At 40.7% G+C, this 23,831-nt stretch overlaps 1 protein-coding gene across 3 annotated transcripts; it reads right to left on the reverse strand.

Moving 5' to 3' along the window:
* Window positions 1–4,065: 4,065 nt before the first annotated feature.
* Window positions 4,066–13,195, reverse strand: LOC129212152 (protein phosphatase 1 regulatory subunit 3E-like). 3 transcript variants are annotated; one of them, XM_054840344.1, is made up of 2 exons: window positions 9,936–13,195; window positions 4,066–5,125 (listed from the first exon to the last, which is right to left on the reverse strand). In XM_054840344.1, exon 1 carries the CDS (start codon window positions 12,426–12,428, stop codon window positions 11,472–11,474), a length of 957 nt encoding a protein of 318 aa, XP_054696319.1. In that variant the 5' UTR covers window positions 12,429–13,195; the 3' UTR covers window positions 4,066–5,125; window positions 9,936–11,471. The 3 variants fall into 3 exon arrangements, with proteins under 3 accessions (XP_054696319.1, XP_054696317.1, XP_054696318.1); XM_054840342.1 differs by having other exon boundaries at window positions 4,068–10,061; window positions 11,221–13,195; XM_054840343.1 differs by having other exon boundaries at window positions 4,068–10,061; window positions 11,177–13,195.
* Between the last annotated feature and the right edge of the window lie 10,636 nt (window positions 13,196–23,831).

Raw genomic sequence — 23,831 nt, forward strand, 5'->3', positions numbered from 1 at the left:
TGGCAAATTATGATTTCCATACTTCTCCCCCAACCAGTAATTATGTCTTTGTATCTCCTAGGGGTTAATTATATCATCACCTTTCTTCTTGCCAACACTTCCCTTCTGCTCCACAAGTACCAGCCCCTTTATCTCTCAAATTATCTAACTGAATAATATAAGCTAAACTTGGAGCTATTTTTTTTCAATCCATGTTTAGTTTTGAAGATTTTTTTAATCAACATCAATCCTGAAAAGAATGCATACCTAAAATTTTGCCAGGTTTTCAACCAATGAAGTGCTGCCTCTCCCTGTGAATCTTGACTCATCATATATATAAATATAAATCATGTAATTGTTACTTCTTACCAGAGGGGGGAAAAAAACCCCCAACCCTGGTATAAAACTAAAAGAACAAAAATACATAAATAATATCACTTGGTGGTGTTTTGATGAGCATAAAATAAAAGCAATGTCAACTTCACTGTCATTAAATTAGCAGTAAGACAATTACCTGAACAGCTCTGATGACAAGGGTATAACCGCAACGGATCTTGGTTTCTAATGCTCACCCTACCTGGTGTCCCGAGGGTACAGAGCCTCTTCTCTGGTTCTTCATACTGATAGATCAGGAATTTGCAATCTTCCTGTAGTAACAAACAGCTCCCATCACAGAGTTTTAATATGCCATGCTGCCACAAAAAGGACATAACATCTATCTTGACATCAGCCTAGTCATGCGAATAAACAGACCTGTACCAATAAATCTATTGAGAATAATGCTCAGCTCCTCAGCTTAGCATGTGAGGTTTTTCTGTTGTGCTCTTGGGAGACATCACACAGGAAGAGACAAAGGAAATTGCACCACCTGCAACGCATATGTTGGAGAAGAGAAATAAAACCTAATAAGAGTGTATAATTAAGTAATAGTGCGAGTTCACCAGTGGGTAGAATGTGCCAGGATGTCAAATGGTGACGTGCTCATTTAAATAATTGCAAGTTAAAAAAGAAATTATTGCATCATTTCACCACACGGTGGCACTCAAAACGTTAAATATGGGACCAGAGATGTCAGGTAAGACACTGAGATCAGCCTGGTTTGCTAGTTCAGCTCTTAGTCGCTAAAAGGTACGAGGGAACACCTCAGCTTCAGTCACTTCATTTCCTACGTCAACGTCAAGATCAGGAAAAAAAAAATATTAAGCACATCTTGCTTCATTGAAAATGTTTAAAAACTCCAAACAGCACTATACGTAGCTTACTAAGTTATAAGAATTAACTTAAACCTCATTTTATTGTACCCATCGTCTTACCATTCTTCTCCCTCAGTTGCCTCTTCCCCCTTCTTGCAGCACGCCTAGAAGTTGGCCTGGTGGGGAAGGGGTGCGCATGGACAGTCTAAAACTTTATCAAGTTCCAAACATGATGCCAGCTGTGAAGTCAATAGGAATCATTCAACAGAGCAGAGATTGACTGGGAGCTTGGGGAAAAAGTTCTTCCACCAAAGTCACAGGCAAAACTGCTTTTACATTAATGGAGCTGCATCAGTCTTAGAGAGATTGCAAAAGTCATCTGTGTAACACAGTGCCATTTCTACATGTGTCCTAACGTGGTAAAATGTGGCTCGACTGATGGAAAATGGCACATCCTTTGGCAAGCCATTTCAGGGATGTAAGACAGTATTAAAAGACCCTTGAACGATGACCATCAGCATAAATTACCAGCAAGATCTGCTGCAGATGTACAGCCAATTTTGAGAGCAGCTTAGGAGTGTCCTCAATGTAATTTTCTCCCCTCTCCCCACAACACTTGAGATACAGCCTTAGAGGAACAGTCCTTGGCAGGAGAATTTAGTCTGCGGTATCAGGATTCATTAGGGTTTGTCTCACAATATTGATATCCCTCTCTTCCTCACAAAGCATAATGCAGTCACTTCAGACCAGATCTATTTTAATGCAGTACAAGTGTTCTACATCTTCTATTAGGCTGTTTTATTTGTAATTTGTTCATAGTGTTTAATTATTTACACTACTGAATGTGTTTTGCTTAGAGATGTATTTTAATGGAGGTACAGCACTTGTACCTTTCTCTAAACATGAAAATCAATCCACAAGCTAGGAGGATGCAATTCCAAGGACTCAAGAGCACTTCTGTTTTTCAGCCATCACCCTCTCCCTTCTTTGTTGCATGGGTATGGATCAAGAGAAAATGGGAAAGAATTAAGTATTCTTGGCAAGTCCTGCCTGTTCTGACAACCGCTAACTTGTGCCACAACTGGCAAGGCAAAGCCAGTGACAAAACTGGTGTAATATCATCATTGTATGGCTCTTTTTTTCTGCAATGTACCATCCTCATCTACAACTGAAACCTTTTTGCAGCTTTCTGTTAGACTAAGGGGCACTTCTTACATCAGGTTAGCCTGGTAAACATATTAGACAACAAAGAAGAAAATTCAGCTGTTCAAAACCTTGATAGGAATTTTTTTGGGTATTTCCCGTATCTTCCCAAGGTTTAAAGAGGAACTGAAGGACAACACGGCCCTTTAACGCATGCCACTGCTTCTGCGTGATCTAAAGTGGTGTTTCTAGTAGGGAATCTAATACAGTATCACAAAGGGCCACTCACTAGAGGAAGCACAGACAACCCCTATTTCTCCTTTCTACCTGCCCCTGTAAACACAGTGACTTACAAGGAAGAAGAGGCAGTCACCCTGAGGTCAGAAAAAGGCTGGGAACCATGGCTCTAGATCAAACAGCACGAGCTCTTGGGATGAGATTGCATGAGAACCCGAGCTGATCTCACAGCTCCCTACCGCTGAAAGGGCAGGCTCTGGCTCTCTCCCCCTCCTTGGCCTCTCCCTTCTCTCTGTACCTGATCCTCCTTGCTCCTGCCACCTCTGCCCGTGAGAGGCTCCCCGTTTGAGACAGCCATGGCATTCAGTACATCCCCTGAGCCAGTTCAACTCATCAGCTGCACTAAAAATTGTTGGTAGATTCCAAGAAGTGCCCAGAGAGGGGCATTAAGAAATAGGGATTGTTATTATCATTATTAGCACTACTATCTGAATAGTTCATACATTTGAAGACTTGTTATTAATAAGACTCTATCTACTCTATGTAATTCTGATTAATAGTCAGACGAATTACTGTCACCATATTTTGTCCCATGTAAGAGTGAAAAAAAGAAAAAATAATACAAGACTAAAGAACAATGTAAAACTATTCTTTTTTTTTCATTTTAGAGCACCATGACTTCATCATAATCTTCACCCAGAACTGTAATCTCATTACTTCAAAATCACTCAAGCATAATGGCAGTTTTAAATTCAAAGTATAATTACACTCTATTATTCTAACTATTACAGTCTAATATTTATATAATGGCACCTTAATAAAACAGTTCTGGATTCTGTAACTTGTGAGTTCATTTCTACTTGAACAAAAATATTAGATAAGACGTTAAGTCAGAAAACTTTCCCTCTGGAAAAAACCTGAAATCTGGGGCTACATTTTAATTACTTTGCCCTTCATAAGAAACACATGAAAATATAATTATTAATAACAATGAGACAGCTAAGCAGATGTTTCTGAAATAGTATAGAAACATAAGTTGAACTAATTACATGAGAACAAACATATAACTTTTTTTTTCCTTGTGGCTCTATGGCTTTTATCTGTATTATAAAGGCAGCTTAAAAAGTGTTGGTTAAAGAAAAGCTGAAAACTTTTCTTGGCATTGTAAGTTAAGATGCTGTCTACAGTGAAAGACTGTGAAAACTAGTGCATTATAACAACTCAAGAAACAAGTATTTTGAACTCAGCAATTAACAGAGGAAGAATATTTGGAAGAGTCCTTCTGATTACTGTAGTTAACAGTGAGATATAGCCTCAATTCTGCATCCCCGCTGGAGGAAAAAGCTCATGCTGGTTAAAGAAAGTTTTACTGCCGTTACTGCTGAATATGCTTGGGGCTTAGAAACCTTCCTCCTAGTCCTTCAGCACTGAAAAATTTAAACTGTTTTTTTTAAAAATAAAAATCACAGTTCTTTTCACATATATCTTCCTTCTATGAAAGCCACTCTCTCCTCTCCTGAAAGACTGCTATTTGTGTACTTTCTAGCACCTAGCACAGGCTTTTAGCAGTTAAATGTTAAATTGCACTTGAGAATGTTTCAACTGTTACTAGTGACTGTAAGGATGCAAAGCTGGGAAGGAGTAAAGCCACAAACAGCTGAAGTACAGGCATCCCTTTCTGAAGCACAGACTGCTACACTACATCTGAAACGACGTTAACGACACAAGACTGTAAAGACAGCTATGTACATTTATGCCCACCGATAATCTCATCCTATCCTCCTGAAAGATGGTTACGCTTCAGAAGACCAGATTTCCAACAGAACTCAGTATACTGCACCTTCCATAGAGAACACTGGATGGAGACTGCCTGAAGACAAGTTGACTGGAAAATCTGACCCAAATAGCAAATATTTGTCTTCAGATGTGCAGGTACATCGCATCGTGTCTTCATACATGCACTCATGGTTTTTCATTTTAAAAAAGAGGTTTATATTTGCCACATGCTCACAATTTGTATCATTAATCTTTAATGACAACTAGAAGCTACAGGTTTATAAATATATATTTTTCATAATTGTGACAACCAGTGACTAAATGCGGTTTTGGTGGAAAATTGTCTGAAATACTGTAAGGCTAGGTAAATTACAAGGCATTATTAGAAAACATTGATTTTGAACTTTTGGTGATATTACATTATTTTTACAAACATTAGAAACAAACATTACTTGGTGAAATATAAACATTGCAGAAGAAACTAAAACCAAAACTAATTTACTAGTTAAGTACACAGTTAAAAAGCAACTTTTTTTTCTTTTTTTAAACAAAGTCAAGGTAAATCAAAGAAACAGTAATAAAAACTTGCATGTTAAAGAACACTGTCTTCAAGAGGCAGCATCTCCATTACCAAGAGAAAACATTTGTTTAACACCAAGGGACAGGTTAGGTTTGTTTAAACCATTCCAGGAACAGGAATTTTCTGTCACAGCAGTCAATTTTCCTGCACTGCAACAAGGATTTCAGTCCAGATGCAGGCAGGTTCCGCACCCAGGTAGAGCTCATTTTGTATCAACCTTAAAATGCACAAACTTCATGTCAGGGTACACCCTCACGAAGCCTGCTACAGGATGTACACAAACATTTGTTATACCACAGTTTAGACACTGGACTTAACGAGTAATCCCAACCAATTTTGGTTTTACTACTTTTGATCAGCTTTAAAAACATATATATTAGCTCTTTGAGTTTAAAAGTATACTACAATTTGGCTGCTTATTTTTAAAATACAGAGATAAAAAAAAATTAAACCTCACAACAGTAACACAACCTTTTGTCCTGGAAAGTGATAAAGAATATAGTGTAACGCATGAGACCTCATTACACAATTGTATGAAATATTGTCTTGTTATTCAAATGAGTATGATTAAGTGAAGTAGATCGTACAAAAAAGAGCCTAAAGATATAACACTATTTAAGACATACAGTTTCCTTAATGACATTTTTAACAGAATATTCTATACATAACACACCAGTACAACAACCATACCAATCAAGTTAATCCCTAAAAAAACCAGGTGCACCATAATATTGCATAGAAAGAAATCCCTGGTATTAATACACTTGCACTGGACACTAGGACTTTTTCCCTGCCTTACTAAATCAAAGCACATACGTTTTTAAAAAGCACAGCTCAGAATTGACATTTTTCTTAGCTATTTTCTTTGGAATCACTAGTGGATGTGTTATTTCAAGCACATTTTTATTCTGCATGCTATTGTTTAATATTAAACAACTTAAACTGGAAGGAAAACAGTTTTCCTGTCTCTTCCCCAAAATATAATGTAAAATAATCTTTCTATGCCGCATAAAAATAAAATCAGACCTCTCTCAACAACAGAAAGCTCAAACAAAAGCCAGGATAGCTGAATGAAGAGGATATTCATACAAGATGGTAAAATCCAGTCAAAAATCCTCTCTGTAAAGTAATTTAAAAGTTGGATAGAGTCCAACCAATGGTCAATGGTTTTATAGCTCAGTATTCACTTTGATCACGGAAGACCTACATTCAAGTCCATACATTGATTTAAGTACTCTTACCACTTAACTATTCTAGGGCAATTCTCTCGTATAAGCTGAACCTGAGGAAACCTTCCTATTGAAACAGGTACGTTTCCCTGAACATGTTTCAGTTTGAAAAATGTCACCATCTTCCACTTAAAAAAAATACTGATCAGCTCTACATAAGGCTACCTTTTTTTTTTAATTTTACAGCAAAAATGACTATATTTACTTCCTACCTTAAACTATTTATGTTTGAAAAACCTTAATTTCAGTGCTGAAAAATATTTTCGTTTCAGTAAGTAATCCTTTCATATATTCAGAACATGTACACATGAAGCACATACAGGAAACAGAATTACTGATTATTTGCTAAAATGCCATGCAATATAATTGAAAGGTAAAAGTACTCTTCTTCAGATATTCCTTACAGAGCGCACTTTAATCTCATGATACAAACTGTGCAGACAGATTACATCCATTCAAAAGTTTTAACAATATGCATTATGCAGCATCAGATTAATAACAGTAAAAGCTGAAAAGACCATGTTTCCACAAATAGATTTCATAAAAAACTAGAACTTCTGGTTTCAGATGGAATATATATTTAGAATATCTGTGTAAGAAGTGAATATATACAATAAATATATTTTGTTATATTAACTATAGTCACAGTTGGTTTTTTTACTTAACTACATAATTGTAGAGGTGTACCAGGAAGACATATTTCTGACTGCTATTTCTTTCACTGTAATATGGGAAAATATTATCAAATTCTTCCGGCTGCTACAGATACAGAATTTCTGGCACAGCTGAAAATGTATCAGGAATTAGAATTGATGATTATATTTTTAGTATATATTTCGTTTTCATAACAAAGACATTATTGGACTTTTGGTAAGAGAGCTAAGGAACACGTGAGATTTCTTCCTAGGAAATGTTGAAAGGCACATAAAAATTTCAATATATATTTAATACTATGTTAAAAAGCAGATTCTGTATATTTCTGTAGGTTACTTTACATTAAAATATAGAATTAGCAGATGTTTGCCTGTTGGCGCTATGGAAAAACCTTTCGTGTATCTGTAAAGAGATCATACTTATGCATGAACAGACATTTGTTCATTCAAGTGATACATTTTCCCCTCACATATGCTGAAACAACAAAGGGTGTGCAGTTACTCTCGTTTACTGAGACACCGAGGCACACACATTCACATCAAAAAGGTACTTGCAAATGGTAAAAGGATAAAAAATTAATTTACCTGAAATTATGTACATTTATTGAAAATTAGTATGACAGTTTCAGTTACTGATTTTATGCTAATAAATAGTAGTATGTTTAGCTAGCTGAAATTCCATTTATAGTCATTTAATAGTTCTGATTCCTTTTAGGATTTCTAATAATTAGGGTAGATTTCAAAAATATTGCCATGAAAGGAATAGAATCACAAGCAAAAAATCTACCAGTTTAAGCGTGAAGCAGCAAACATCAATGTAGATCAGACACACAGTACAATTTGACTCGCTGTATAAAGTATCATTATATTGCACACAAAATAACATGGCACATTTCATAAAGCTACGACTTCACGCAATAAATGACAGACACGTTTTTACATCTACAGAGACATAAGCAATGACTAATTCAGTGAAAAGTGAAGTACGTGACTGAAGAATTATTGCCTTGCCTAAACCATTCTAGTGTCACTTGGAAAGGAAGGTGGCACGGGCTCCATTCATGTAAATAAAAATATAAAGAGATGACATTTTTCAAGAAAAAGGTTGGCTTGAAATTTTTCAAATATTTTACTTTGCCCGTAAAAGTTCATTTTGTGGAATCATATTCTTTAGAAATGTGATTTTAAAAAGTTGTTTTGCTCCCGCTCCCGTTAAAATGATTGATGTCCCACCAACTTGAAAATTATCCTGTTCAACACAGGTTTTTCTCCTCAAAGTAATAATTTACAGAATTATTATATAATTATTATTTAGATTTTTATTTCATCTCCATTTATCACAATGCTTCTAGCAAGCCACATACAGATAGCATCAGACTGAAATCTAAAGGATTGGAAACTGTACATGAATACTACCAGTGGAAATAATACTCATGGTCATTGCAACTGAACATGTTTTTGGAAATCTGAATAAGTCTTGCTTGGAAATAAATTAATGTGATAGAAGTGAAAATGTGTAATCAAAGTAGTGCAGCTTTGGCATATACCATTGATAATTTTCTATTAAAACATCTCAAACTTCTTCCACAGCATTATCTAGTCAAAGCTGACTGGGTACAACCTTATCTTTCCAGGCTTTAAAAAGTAGGTGTTCATAAACCCTTCTACAAGACCATGCCTTTTACTGGACTTGCACATTTATCACTGATAATCTGTTATCACGTTCAAGCCCATAAAGTTACTCACATAATTTAGCGTTGAGGACAGGCTTAACTGCTTGAAAGCTCAGGAGTCTCTGTATTGCAAAACATTCTTCTGCCATGCTACATCCTCCAAAGAGTTAATATGCAGATTTGTGTTTGACAAAGGGGGCCATAAATAAAAGAGCAATAATATCTGAAGAGTATTATGAAGCCATAGCCCAATCCTGCCTACAAAATTTGCACTGAGAGCAACAGTAACTTCACCTAAGATATGATAAAAAAAAGGGTAATACAATAACTTGCTAGTGTAGTTGATGCATGTACATCTGTTTAGGTATACCAGATTTAAAGAGTGTAAGACACAGTTGCTATAAGGAGGTTTTTAAATTATTAGAGACCTGAAGATGCTGCATAAATCAAACCACAATGAAAATTCATTCACTGGAAAATAACTCTGAAATTCTAGAATTACAGTTATTCACTGTTAAATGGCTTTAGCACCGTTTATGTTTCTAAAGCCATTAAAACAGTAAACAGAAAATCTTGTTAAATCTTTATCAGCAAAGTTGCAGCATCAGTTAACCTAAAATGCATAGAAAGTATTTTTTCTCAAAGCATTTTCATCGATCTACGTAATAGTTGTTGGTTCACTATATGGGTTCAAAAGGCCAAGCAAAAAATATTCTGGAAAGCTACCACACACACACAAAAAAAAAGATGTTTGGCTATATTTCCACCAGGTTTTAAAGTGCTTTCAAATGGAGACAAGTCCTTTTCCTTCTCTCCAGTATTAAGGCTCTTATTAAAAAAAAAAAAAAAAAGTTTAACTAAAAGACACTTGGGCTTTCTTTATCAAATACACCATTTAATATGTTTTAACCATGAACATTTTAAGACGCTAGTTCTGCAATTCTAGCTTTATAAATGTGTACTAGCAATATATAGGATTATTTTATTACAAGATCGGGACCTTAATATTCTAAAATGTGAAATACTCAGTCGACGTTGACAGTACATTTCTTTTATATTGTTTCTATTAAAAACACAGGGATTAGAAAACTGACTGGGAAATTAAAACGAAGTTACCAATACTACAGAAATGCTACTCTTGCTATTATTTCTATTAAATCAGAAACAATGGTCTAGAGAAATTACATGAAATACTCTTTTCCCGTCAAGTTTCCAGATCTTTTTTCCCCCAGAATTTGTAAGTCTGACTGAACCAGACCCTCAGGAGACAAAAGTGCTCCCAATTCCCACCAAAGTCAAAAGGTTCTATGAGAACTCAACATTACTCAAGCTGTTTGGGACACTTAACCCTTTCGAGGAACACAAAAATGTAGTTTAAAAAAATTCCATTTTGTTCCTAAACAATCTAGAGAAGATCCAAAACATTAAAGCCCCGATCTTACAGCCCTCCATCATCGGAAGATCACACTCACATCAGTTTTACCATGCTCAGAAGTTGTATTTGTAGAGGTCCCTCTCCTGCACATGCATACACGCCTAAATCCTGGAAAATTAGCACCCAGATTTGGCACCAGCACAACCTGTATTCAGCTGAACTCCTGAAAAAGCAAGTTTAAAAAGGAAAATATTATGTTTACTGCTAATATAATTTAAAGCATACCTCTGAAGGCAGAAATCAGTATGCTCTGTAATTTTTATTGATATATTTTATATGGTAAGATATGACTTTCTTCAATTTGTCTGACTAAATTTAGCCAGTTTTGTGAAATCAGCCACTTAGTGACATTACTAGGAAAAATTTGGAGCATTTTGGTTTTCAGAAAGCAGGCTCCTGCACTGCTATCTTTAGCATAAGAAATTCAATTAAACTGTTAATGGAAACTAAACTGAAAGTGTTGCTTGGGACGCAGACTAAAATTATGGATTCAACTCTCACCATCTCTAGTTCCTTTGGTGCAATTCCACAACTTCCCTGCTGACCTGAACACAAGCGGCTTTATGGGGCCAGTCCTACTGAAACAAACATCAGATCCTGACAACCCTTTACAACAATGTACCACGTGAATTTTAAAATAAAACGCTTGCTTTTTAAAACCTCTCAGTGGGCTGCATTTCAATTAGTATGTGACATTGTTTTTCTTTTCTAAATAGGTTTAAACACATGAAACAGGGTTCAAAATTAAGAAAAATATATTTGCTTTAAAGCGATCAATCATTTTTAGAGCATCATGAAACACAGCTACACCTAGGGGCATCCATACTCTTGTCTTTTTGGGTTCAAAACTGTAATCTGTCACTTAACCCTGCAGGGCAATTAACATGAGCGGGTCAGCGAGGCTCTGAACACGGACCCAGCACCTCGACGGCGACGGGCTTTGCTTAAGCAGGATCAGGCAAAGAGGATGGCTGGCCAGACGCCCTATGACATCGCCCTCCGTGTTTCCAGAGCCTGACCCCGTGGAGGTGACAGCAGTCCATCCTGACCTCCGGCACCATTTGTTTGCACCTGTGGATCCCGGTCCTGACTAGTAAATTCCCCTGTGGGCCCTCTCTCCAGAGCCTGGCTGGGCAGCTGCTTTGGTGGTAGCCACAGTGCACTGGGAGACTGAGGCGTTGGCCGCACACCGTGCACTCGGCCTCCCCGCCGACACCCCTCTGACAGCCCGGAAGGTTTCCCCCCGACGTCGCTAGCGAAATAGAAAATATAAATTACCCATCTGTAAACAGAATTCAGGAAAATATCTTCCAGCGACTTACAGAGAAGCGGCTGGAAACGAGGCCTGCGCGGGGCCGCAGATCCCCGGGAGGGCAGGGCGGCCAGCGAGGCCGGAGGGGTGCCGAGCCCTCCCGTGAGGGGCCGCCGCCGGGCTCCGCCTCGGCCCTCAGCGGGGGCAGGACCGGCCCGCCGGCTCCGCAGGGCTCCGCGCTTCCTCCGCGGGCGGCGGCTCCCTCAGCGCTGAGGCAGCGGCTCCGTCAGGAGGCGGCCGCCCCCCGCCGCGCCGCCCGCCTCAGATGAAGTGGATCCAGGCGGTGCTGTCGGGGTCCTGCGGGGGACCGGCGGCGGACGAGAAGCGCTGCCGGCCCCGCAGCCGGTAGTTCGCGCCCTCGTTGTTGTCCCAGTACTCAGCGCCGGCGACGCGGTAGCGGACGGCGAACTCCAGATTGGCCTCCGCGGCGGCGGCGCCCAGGGGCAGGAGGAAGGCGAAGCGGTCGGTGAGGCCGTCCGCCGGCCCGGCCGGCTGGTAGGCGGCGGCCACCTCGGCGCAGCTAGCCCAGCGGTTGAGCGTGTAGCGCACCGACACGGCCTTCTCGTAGGCCAGGTTGAGGACGCGCACGGCGCCGCGCAGCCCCGCCGGCTCGGCCCGCACCCACTCCAGCCTCACCTTGTGCTGCCGCACCCGCTCCGCGAAGCCGGGGCTGGCGCCGGGCTGGGGCGGGAAGAGCGGCTCCAGCAGCGGCGGCGGCGGCCCGAACAGCACCGGCTCCAGGTCGCCCAGAGCCGGCGGCTTCCTGGTCTTAAAGAGGTCGGCGGTGCGCGGCGGCGGCGGGGCGGGCAGCGGCACCTGCGGCAGGTCGGCCTCGCAGAAGTGGTGCACGGAGGTGAGCTCCAGGCCGAGAGAGTCGGCGAACCGCACCGTCTTGCGGCGAGACGGGCTCTGCTGCAGCGCCGGGCGCAGGCTGCGGTCGCCGGGCGTGGGCAACGACTTGGCGCGGCGGCGCTGCGTGGGGCTGGGGGGCACGGCGGGCAGCGAGGGCTCCCGCCCGCGGGGCGGCGGCGGCGGCTTCTCGCCCGCCGCTTCCCGCACCACGGGCGGGGGCGCGGCGTCACCGTCGGGGCTGCAGCCCCCCTTGCACTGCTCGGCCAGGCTGCCATAGAGGCAAGCGCTGCAGCTGAAGTTGCGCGGCAGGTAGAGCCGGGGCGGCGGCGTAGGCACCGAGGTGTGGAGCGAGCCCGCTTTATCCATGGGTGGGCCGGTGGGAGCGGCGGCTGTGCCAGTGCCTAGCGCACGGCCCGGGGCCCGCCGCCCAGCTGCTTCCCGGCCGGCCGGGGCTCCTCCTCTCGGGCCGCGGCGTGCGGATGGCGAGGCGGTCTAGCACCCGCTCGGCGAGCTCTGCCTCTCGCCCTGCCCCAGGGGCAGCGGGATCACCTCGGCGTTGTCCCCGTCGCGGCCGGCCCCGGGGGATGCCGGCCGGTGCATGCGTCCGCGGGTGGCGGCGAGGGGACCGCGGCGCTCCGGCTGCTGCTGACGTGCCGAGGTCAGGCAGCGAAATACGCCCCGAGTCATCCTTCCTCCCCCATGGCTCCGCGCTCCCCACCCGCCTCTCTGCCCGCCTCGGTGTCGTCCTAGCCACCTTCCCTAATTACACCCTCCGGCTGCCACCCCCTCTCCGGCGGCTCCCCCTCCCGCTTTCCCCAATGCTGCGGCTATGCCGTCCCTCTGCTCCTCCTCGCTGTGTTCTGGGTCTTTCCTCGAGGATCTCATCCAAAAAGAGGAGGCGGGAGGGATTCCCCGTTGGAAGCATTAAAATTCATAGCGGCGCTCTCCCTCGTCCGATCCGTTACAGAAATAGCTGCTAAAAGGAAGAAGCAAAGCCGGGCTCTGGAAGATTACACGGGCCGATAAGAAACAACTGGCTTGCAAGTTGGATCTCGCAGTGTACATTTAAAGGAAGAAATCCAGCTAATCTGCTGTAATGCGTTTACGGTACATCTGCTGAATAAAATACACCTGCCGCAGCCCTGTTACACATTTCCATCTGTAGTAAAAGCAGCTCCAGTCTAAACACGGAGGGCTGATTATGAAACATAAACCGCGTTTGTTCTTTTCAGAGGCGTATTTAATAATTGCCAAGCAATATTCAAATGAATTACAGTTTAATGAAAAGCAGACTCTGGTGCAGGCAGTTCAAGGAGCTAAAGCACTATTTTAGCAAGCTGCTTCATTCCAGACTTTCCGTAATCTGGTACTCATTTTTTAATTAGTAAATTGCATTAAAAACAATGATCCTGCCATCCTGCCAGAGCCTGAACCTGAACTGTGTTGACATGTGATTCTGATTTAGCTTCTGAGCAGGAGCTTTTACACCTTCATCGTTTTATCTGCAGCACTTGGTGTTCCTTGGAAAGTCTAGGCAGTGGAAATGCAGTTGATGAGATTAAGAACGGGACAAGTAAACCCAGTAAGGACCAAGAGTTAAAAAAACCCCACCAGAACATGGCGAAAAGCTCCCCTCTGTCTCATATTAGAATTATCAGCTTTAATTCCTTTATTAATAAGTATGAAAATAATTCCTAGGTTATTGCTGCTGGGTTCCAAATCTTTTTAATGACACATGATTCATAAGTAGGGAATGAAAAAATATGCCCAGCAGTGTTAAATTATGCTTCCCAATGATTTGTCGTGTCATTGTCTTACATTCACAGCATGATCATAGGTTTTGAAAAATCAAATAGTAGTAACATAAAGTAGTAACATCTGAATTCATTAGCCCAGGATCTTAAAACTGTCTGGCTTGTCCATTAATGCACACTACAGGAAAGATGCATTAGGCCTCTTTCCCATGCCTCCCTCCCAAAAATGAGTCATTCAGGAAAATGGCATGAACTCATGTTTCATTTTTGTCTACTCATAGTAATTTGGGGGAGAAAAAGAACAGACCCAAAGAATTGTTCAAACAGGCCTTAAGGCTACATCCTTTTGAATTATTTTTTATTCATTTCTATCTGTCATAATTCAGATTTTCTAAGGAATTAACACTTGTTTTTGCTGATGTTAATTTCACTTTAAAACCAGTAAACAGTAAGAACTTTATTTTTTACATTACTATGCAGTCTTTGCATTTTTAAACTATTGTGAAACTATTCAAACTAATAAATGGGTTTAAACTTGATTACACATTCAGTTAGGTTTGGATGTGTCTTTGTGGTATGCATGGGGAACACGACTTTGGAGTAATGTAGCATCTGCTGTACTTTACACTATAGGGGTGCCTTAGTAGAGTTCAACTTCCCCTCTTCTGGTAATTTTAGTTGCCTAACTTCTTCTTATCATAAACTTGTGTAATACTGTTGCTTTTTGGCTTTTTCAGGCCGCTTCTCCCACAACCTTGGTAATATTTCACGGAACAAAAAAAAAACCCAACAAACAACTCCTTCACTGGTGATTGTAGGCAGTGTAACTGGGTTGAAAATACAGATTCCCCGAAGTTAGTAAACCAAAGACTGGAATAAAAAATGAGAAAATCCTGTGACAAGAAAGAAAAAAAACCCAGCCAAAACACAGTAAGCTTTAAACTAGCAAGGTCAAGGCAACATGAGATGTCATGGGACACCCATATAAACTGATGGACATGATGAGTACGCAGTTCAGAAATTTAGGTTGAGTTCAGCTCTTGACATCATCAGGTAAAACCTGATGTACTTTAGCCTTGCAAGAAAATGGGAATACTGTATGGGCATGTGGATAGTGGAGAAAAGGGTAGAAAGAGACTTGATATAAATGCACGTCCACTGTAAATAATTTGAGAGGCAATCCTTGTGGAGTGGAGTGGAAGAAAGCCACTTAGAGGCTTTTAAAAAATCAGAATTAAATGGTACTCAAATCATTACAACATCAACTCACCAGCTAATCCTGGAGGTGCTCACATTTTCACCTGCAATTTACCCCAGACACCTCAAGTTCTGGCACACACGGGGGTACCTCAGCCTCATCTCTGTTGAGCACAGTCACCATGTAAACTCCACCAGGATCCACAACAAAGGTGTTTCTCACTTTTTTTCTCTTGAACATTCCCAGCATGTCTTGCTGAGTCTGCCGTGGGAGGTATGCTGCTGCTTTCCTTTTACCCTCTTGCTCACTTGCCAGGGGTGAAGCTGTGGGAACTCTTACCCACATCTTTCACTTCTGAGGGTGTCCTTATTACTAGGCTGGTCTTCCTCACCCAATGAATTTAGGACAGCCATAGTAAATGAATATTTTGAGCACTGAAATTTAACAAGCATACACACAGACATTCCCTTAAATAGCCTGCAGCCTTGCGCATCCTTCTGTGATGTGGAAACTGTGGTACAAGTTCAAAATGGGAAGCATCAGACACCATTTGTAAAAGGAAGTTCTTTTGGTTTTACCTACGGTAAATATCTGTACACAGCAAATGCTTAAATCCTTAGAAGTGAGCAAGCACTACCACACATACAGAAATGATGGTTTAATATGTGCAGTGGTAGGCATCCATATACCGCCCCCTCTCTAGCTTAATCTAGTTCACTAAATTCTGAACATGTAAGTTTAAAAGTCTAATCTGTCCATTTATAGTGCTATACTTAGGACATTATCCAAAGCTCTTTTTTAAAGAATACTGTCAATAACAAAGCTGATAAATCAGTACTGATCCAGCTAGCCCCTTTAAAGAAATACTCTTTTCTCTGAAATTATCTTTTCACTGAAAAATAGTATTTTTATGACAAGGTAATTTTGAAGGTGTCAGCAGGAATAGAGCACTCATCACGTAAAGTCTAGAGTGATACAGCATTGCTCTATTATAGAGTAAGAAAAGCAGGTCTTACATTACAATGAGTGTCGACAGACTTAGGAAACAGCACTCGGGCATCGTTTTCATTCCTACGGATTCCTCTCCCTTTGCAGATTTAAATAGCATGGTCACAGCATAAAAGTTTGTCCTAGTAACATTGTCCTGATAACTTTTTGTCGACCTGTCTCTGCATCTTCCAGCTGACATAAAAAATTGTAAAGACAGCCTCTTCTTCTGCCAACGTAGCACTGAGCACCCTGACATTTCTGCTGTGCCAAACTGCATTTAAAATCCGTTTGATGCCTGAGAATTTCCAACTAACTGAACAGGGACGTTTGGTCCCCTCTTTTGTTGAGATTTAAATGAATTGCAAAGAAAAAGGCAAAAAAGATGCAGGCAATGAACTGGAAGCTTTCTTCTGCCGCATTTATCAATTGTCTTGACTCCAGGTAATCGAGGAGAAAAGCAGATGCCGGTGCTGGGGAGCATTAGGCAGAACTATAATGGAACCATTAATAGGGAGGAGTGTCTGAGGACTGGGGCTTAGCCAGAGTGGCCACTGTCACATGTCCACTTTAACTTTCCAGAACAGGTTTATTTTTAGTAATGAGAATTGTGGGAAGATAAAATGGATGTAAAGGCGAAGTGCATTACAATTACATCAGCTTTCGAGATGTAGTTGTGACTCAAGTGTGTGAATTGGAAAGGTCAGCTTCTACTCCCATTTATATGTGTGCAGCTCTTCTGAAGCTGATGAACTATGTAGGTGATGCACTAGAATATCACCCGAGATTTTAATAATCGTTTATGACTACATGAATCTGACAACGGTATTTACACTGACAGTTTGTAAGCCTTGCATGATACATTTACTCTGCATGCATATACTTTAAAAATACCTTCCCACATTGCTTCACATTAACAAGTAACTCAGACTTTATGAATTTTCCCTGAGAAAATACCTTAGTCACATCTCAGAGAAGTGCCAGATCAGAATTAGGTAATATGCCTGAGGTATACATAAAAAAATTAAGTATTCTGTTAAAGAACAATGGTGTCGATCTTCTGTACCAAATACTGTCTTTACCTAAGCAGGATATGCCGTCTTTATCTATTAAGATGCAAGCTGTGTGATTCACAGAGTTGTATCAAGGACACTTAATGTCAGAGATCAGTGAATAATTTCCAGAGGGCTGCATGTTTTGCTAAAGAGAGATGTGACATTTGGAAACATCGCTTTGTGGCTGGGTTTTGGGTTTGTGGTATTTTTGTTTTTAGTATCAAGATCCAAATAAAAACACGATACTAACAAGAAAATGGAATTTTAAGAGTTTACCTCAGTTCATAACCTTGTGAATCTGCCTTACTATATGATGACGCTTACATGCAATTTTATTAGTTAAGCATTAACCACCTCTGTTGACTTTAAGTGATTGGCTTAAGACTTCTGGAGAGAGCATAAGCTAAAAAAAGCCCCAATTAAGATGACAGTGGAAAAGAAAAAACAAAACAAAAACCCAAACAGATATATCTCATTTTGCGGAGAAGATGATAAAGAGCATTTAAAGTATTTTTCTTATACAAATATTCTATTGTTCTTAAAAGAATTGAATGTTTTCAACGAGGATTAAGTAACAGCTGGCAGGACTGGGACTCCTTCAGTCCTAGAACTTTTAACATAGATTTTCATGCAAATATCTGAATAAATGCACTTCAGGATGTTCCCAAATCCCATCTTCTGGTAAGAGTGCTTGTGACTCAGTCTTCATGCCATGTTATAAAATAACCACAGGACAGTTTCCAGCAACTGCAAATGGTCTCAGTAGTGCTAGTTAATGATTTATACATAAAAATATGCTCATTGTATGCTTGATCTTAATTTTTATATTTTTGCATACTTAAAGATTCATGGGTCAGGCAGTGATTCATCGTAAGAGATTATTTAATTCCTTATATTGTAAGATCAATTTGTCTCATTTTTTTGTTATTTTCTTCACCTTTCTCACAGTTTTTCTCTCCTTTTCCTTCTGTTTGGTCATTTCACATCTATTTTTATCATAAGCAACTGCTCTCTTCCCATTCATGTTTTTAAACCTCTGTACAGGCTCTCCCCTTCCTTGTGCCTCAGTTTTTCCTTCCAAGCTGCCTAGTTCCGTCATTTCTCCCATTTGGCTGACCGTTCCCAGACGCCTGCCCGTCATTAGACTTCAGAGTCCTTCCCCACCGGCCATCTTCCAGCCACCTCCAGCCAGCTTCCAGATACGAGGCTCTGCCATATCCATGCGAGTCACAGGACCCATGGGATAATATTTGAGGTCGGGAGGGACCTCAGGACCTCCTCCGTGGCGTCCCCCTGCCTCGGTAGCTCTCCCATGGCCAAGACGGCATATCCCCTGACGAACATGCCTCACGTAGGAGCCCCGCCATTTCCTCACAGGACGCTGCGACGCCGCCGCGCGCCCCCCGCGTTGCCCGGGTAACCGCTGGGCGCCGGAGCAGGAGGGCGCCCCCCGCCGCCTCATGCCGCTGGAGGGAGCAGGCCGCGGGCGGAGGAGCGGCCCGGCCCCACCGAGGAAGCGGAGCGGGAGGCGGGGAGCGGCTGCGCCTCAGCCGAGGAGGGCCGGTGGGTGTCTGCGGGGGAGGGTGTGGGGCCGCGCCCACGTCGGCGGCTGGTTTGGAAGCAGCGAACGTCAGGCGTCTTGGCTGATCCCTTTGGAGTATTTTCATACAGATTTGGGGATTTCTTTTTCATAATCACTTTTACACCCATGGTGAAGAAAAGCGTTCTCTGAGATACTGAAGGAGAGAGCAGTGTTAACCTGTCACAAATGACGGCATCAGAGGTTAGATGAATCTGTTCTGTCTCAGGATAAAACTGAAAAGCCCCGGGGAGAGACTGTGAAACGCCTCAGTTCCCTGTTTCAGTTCATCAGGTCTTTCACTGTGCAACGTTGCAAAAAAAGGACCAGCGAGGAATTGCAGTTCCTTGTTATTTTGCACTCAGAAAAAAACCTCAAATAGCACAAGTATTCAGTTACGTTAGCAAACACTATTCCTTCTACGTTTTTTCTTCTTACAACACTCTGGCTTGTCTTAGATTTAACTGGGTGCAAGGCTGGGCTAAAACTGATCCACTTGCCTACTTCCAGCTGCAAAAACAGACCAAGAAATGCAAGGCAAATGAAACTCCCAACAATTGCCAGTTTTGCTTAGACATACTGCAATCTGTTTACAACAGTAGAAGTCAAGGAGCCAAGACCACAAGAAATCAATCAAAATCAGAAGGTGAGTTAAGTGTAGATGCCACAGCTGACACAGCTTCAGAAAAGGAAGAGATTTCAGCCCATTCTAGTAAGCCTGTTGTCCTACAACATATGGCATAAAATGGAAATACATAACAATTTACACTGTTAAAACATCCCAAGGTGAAATGAACCCACCAATAAAAAGAATATTTTATGTGGAACCTGGAATATGTGAAAAATCCAGAAGCTGTAAGGCATAAAGAGATTAATGTGCTTGATGCAAATGGCTCTGAATCTTTGACTTTAGGTCTTCACAAGTACTTCCACCTGTTAAAGATGCCACTTCTAAGGATACTTCAGACCCTTCTTGAAAGAATACAAAAGCCATTACCTCTCAGAGATCCTCAGTAGTTTTTCAGCTGAGATTGTTTCCTGTAGTCATGATGCTAAAGCAACAGAGCAGAAGGGTGAAAAAGGTGTGGATATCATGAAAGATAAAGTGAGGGGAAAAAACAGAAATTCATGAATCATTGTTTATCTCAAGCTGTACAAAGGTCTCACTCCTGCAAGAAGATCCTGAGCAGTTAGACTGGCACTGTGCTTTTACATCAGACAAAAATATTGCAACTATTTCTAATCCTGTTGCTTTTAAAAAGAAGAGCTGTCATGCCTGTATGCAAATTCCACATACAAACCAAAACCAATATACAAAATATGATGACGTCCAGGGCTCTTTAACTGATAATGTCAGGAACAGATATGTTGAGGTCAAGGAAGGAAACGAATCAGAAATGTTCCACTGCTTTCTGGACTACTTTCTCCTTAACAGTCAACCACGTTGCAGGAGCTGCAGTGCCGTCTAGACTGACCTAACATTTCTATATTGTAATTTCATGCTTTTTTCCCAGCTTGTTAGACTGTGAGAAAAAAAAATCCTTGTGAGCAATGTGGATATTTGTAGTTTTTGTAGATGCTATTAATAGTATTATAAGCTGATGAGTACCAATTACTTTCACGTAGGTTTAGTTTCTTCCTGACCATAAGATAGATTCATTAGAGCCTTAAATAGCTTATTCTGGGGATGAAGTGCAACCTTTTCATTTAGATTCCCTCTGAAAGACTATGGTAGTCTAGCACAGTAATTAGGTATTTGATGCTGCTGCAAACGGAAGCAATGCCTAACTTTAGGAACATTCTTAAATCCATGCCTACTCCGCAAGGCATTTAATATTATTTTTAACTTAAAAATCTTGTACTAAATCCTGTTGAGCTTCACAGACAAACATTTGCATACATTCCTTGCTAATGTGGCACCTAAAAGAAATGGAAATGACCCAGAAAGCAGACAGTGGTGGGACTGACAGTTATTTACAATTATTTTTTTACTCATTGTAAGTAGATTCATTTTTTAAATCCTGTTAATGTGTTATTTGCTTGTTTCTGTTTAATACAGTATTCTGTGCATTCTGGTATTCACTTTTTCTTGTTTCATCTCATACTAAATGAGGGACTTTCAGATCAAGTTCTCTTTTGCTTTTGTGTTAAGCAAAACCCAAAGTAAAACAGCAGTCTTTCCATAGATACATAGGTAACTGCCGTTCAATTCAGCATTCAGGACAGAGATTCATTACAACTTACCCTTCCCCTCTTTTGATGCTGTGATAAAAATTTGGAATAGGGAAAGATAATACCAGTGCAAGGTTTCCAATAGCATATGGTTGCCACTGTAAAACAGATGGAGGAATTCAATGTCTTTATTTCTTTACTAATAAAAATATTTACTAACGAATATGCATAAATGTAGTTTTCAGTAGTTTTCTGGCATCAATTCGTGTTCATCTTCAGGTATCTCAACATCAGAGCTAAAGAATTATCACTTTCTGGAGGCATAGTTTCAGTAAAATAGGTGATATGTATTCTATGTGTCTAAATAATCATGTGTTTATTCTTTTAAAAAGAATGGAAGGATGACATGGTTTTATCTCTTCACCCAGTATTCAATGAAATGACCTCTAGAGAAGAACGCAGGAGCTGAGTGCTAATGTTAAACAACAGCTCCAAGCAGTCTGCTTTGTCTCCTAATACAAATTTTCCTGGGAATTGCTTCGGGAAATCTGAAAATCTTTTAGAACACTAATTTGTATAGAATGTATGTTACAATTCTTTAAGCAGCACATCTTTAAGTAGAGCAACATACCAGCTTGAGGTGCAGAGTATGAGTTGTCACACTGGAGGTTAGAACAGGGCCAACATTTTTCTGGCAGCAAATTTGATTTTTCAAGTGACAGCACCTCTGTATTGGAGAGAGGAGTGCCACCTACTGAACGGTGAACAAAATACGCACCTACACCAGAAACAGCACAAGGCTGCTGACAGGATTACTGTCTTCTGCATTCCTTCACTCTTCCTGAAGAACAAAAGCTAAACTTCTCAATCTGAAATGCCAGTCATTTTTTGTACCTGCTTGGTATTTTGTTGCAAGTCAAGAGGGAAAGTTATAAAGAACCTATTAAAAAGTTATAGAGATCTAGTAAAGAAATAGGTCATTATAGCTGATACAATGATCTATATGCATCTTTTAACTCTTTCAATACTCTGGATATCTGAAAATCTCAGCCAATGACTATCTGGAGTCAAGCTCTCTATTGGTTGTTAATTTCCAGGAAACGCCTTTTTTTTTTGTTGCAGCACCTTGTCCAAACTGCTATTCATACGGTGCTAGAGTTACCCAAGTGCAGCATCATTCTGACAGAACAGAGCCACCCTCTAACATACTCTTTTCTTCCCTTCTTCGTACCCTTCCCCCATAGTAATAAATTTTCTAATCCTGTTTTTCATATTTGGATATAAAATGCAAGCTTTAAAGGAGAAGCATCCTTCACAAATAGCCCCAAGATAAGTAAATTCATATATACTTGTTTCAGTCCCGTTTTCCACTAAACAGAAAACTCAAACATGTATGTATCTGTGAAACTAGTAACATTTTCTGTAGTCTAGAAGAGTCTTTCCCACTCAGAAAAGTGAAAATACTGCTGCTTCAGTGAGAAAACAGAAAAATGAACTGCATTACCAATTAACCGTAAGTATAGCTAAACATTTTCATTATAGTAACTATAAGTTGCAGCCATTGCAGACAGGTAGCAAATTCTTTAGGACCACAGAAAATAAATATGTTTAAAGTTGCAGGGAAAACTATAAACTTTATTTCCATGTTTTCCAGTGTTTTATGCCAGATAAGATTTTCGCTGAAGTTTTTGAAACTCTCAAATTGGACAGATTAGACAGAGGTTTTACTACAACCTGATACAAGAAAATATTTCAAAGAACCACACCACACCTGCAGATTATGGCTACAAGACCTGTAGCAGAAGACCAGAAAAGCTGCTAACTAAAGGCCTAGAATATAAAGAAATGAATAGACAACACTTAAGCGACCATAAGCTTAATCAAGTTATGTGCCCTTGAATACACTGGGTTCTTCTAGCACAGGAAACAGAAACTTCTTGTTTACGTGTAAATTCTCTCAAGAATAAAGCCATTCCCGTTCAAGGAAAGGAAATAAACTTAAGGGCTAGATCAGCTAGAAGTGCTTCCTGTATTCAAGGTGCCAAAACAAAACAAGCAGAAAGAGAATTGTTGACAACAATGCAAAAATACAATGATAGAACACCTGAAAGTTAAATCAATGTTTTCCCCCTTTTGTTTTAGGTCCAAATTTCCAAAGAACTGATTCCAGAGGACTCACTGTTAAACCTGGAGCCAGAAAGAAAATCTGCCTCTAATTCCCTTGTTTTGACAGAAAGCAATCAGCTTTCCAGCATGCAATTGCTTTAAGTGAAGGAAATTCAGGAACTAAACACAAACCTTTCATTGCCAGCAGAAGAAATAAGTGAATTCTCAGCAACAGCAAACAAGAGAGTAGTTCAAAAATACATGAGGTTCCCTGAGCTCTAAACAGCCATTATCTCCTTCTCAATCCATTCTCAATCAAGAGTTAAAGTTTGTCCTGCCTTTAGACTGCCTACCATTTGTGAAAGTTTCATGAGGATCAGACTAAGTATCTTATTTTTGTCCATGGGCCAAATCTGTTCTGAATAATGAAAAGCCTGAAATAACAGCCTAAACCAAGCAGAATCATCCCTACGATAGGAATAGGGCTATTACTCCTAAAAGAGTAAGTCAGCATCTATGCATTTGACTCATAATTTTAAATGCTCTGAACGGGAATTTAGTTTCTAGATACTTATGACATACTCCCCTCTGGAAATATCTTCCAGATTTTGCTACCACTAGGGCTGAACGCTGCCTTGTGCAAATACGTACCTCCAAGTATGACGGGATTGAAAACAGCAGCTGCTATACATCAGAGAATGCTTCATTCGTGACTAGAGCTGAGGTAATAGTACAGATAAATGGTGGGATCATTACTAAGCATGGGAACTGTACAGGAAGAAAAGGGACAAAGTATGATCCATACTCCAAATCAACCTACTCTAGGTTTTATTATTAATATTCATAGTGGCAAAAATTTTCTCAGTTATATAAAATACATTGCAAAATAATATAAGCTGTTAGAGAGGACTGTAATTT

Source organism: Grus americana, chromosome 13 (genome assembly GCF_028858705.1).
Source record: "Grus americana isolate bGruAme1 chromosome 13, bGruAme1.mat, whole genome shotgun sequence".
Classification (NCBI taxonomy): Eukaryota; Metazoa; Chordata; class Aves; order Gruiformes; family Gruidae; genus Grus; species Grus americana.

Coding starts and splice junctions, on each gene's coding strand:
- LOC129212152 (XM_054840344.1), bottom strand. CDS start 12,428: ATGGATAAAGCGGGCTCGCTCCACACCTCGGTGCCTACGCCGCCGCCC.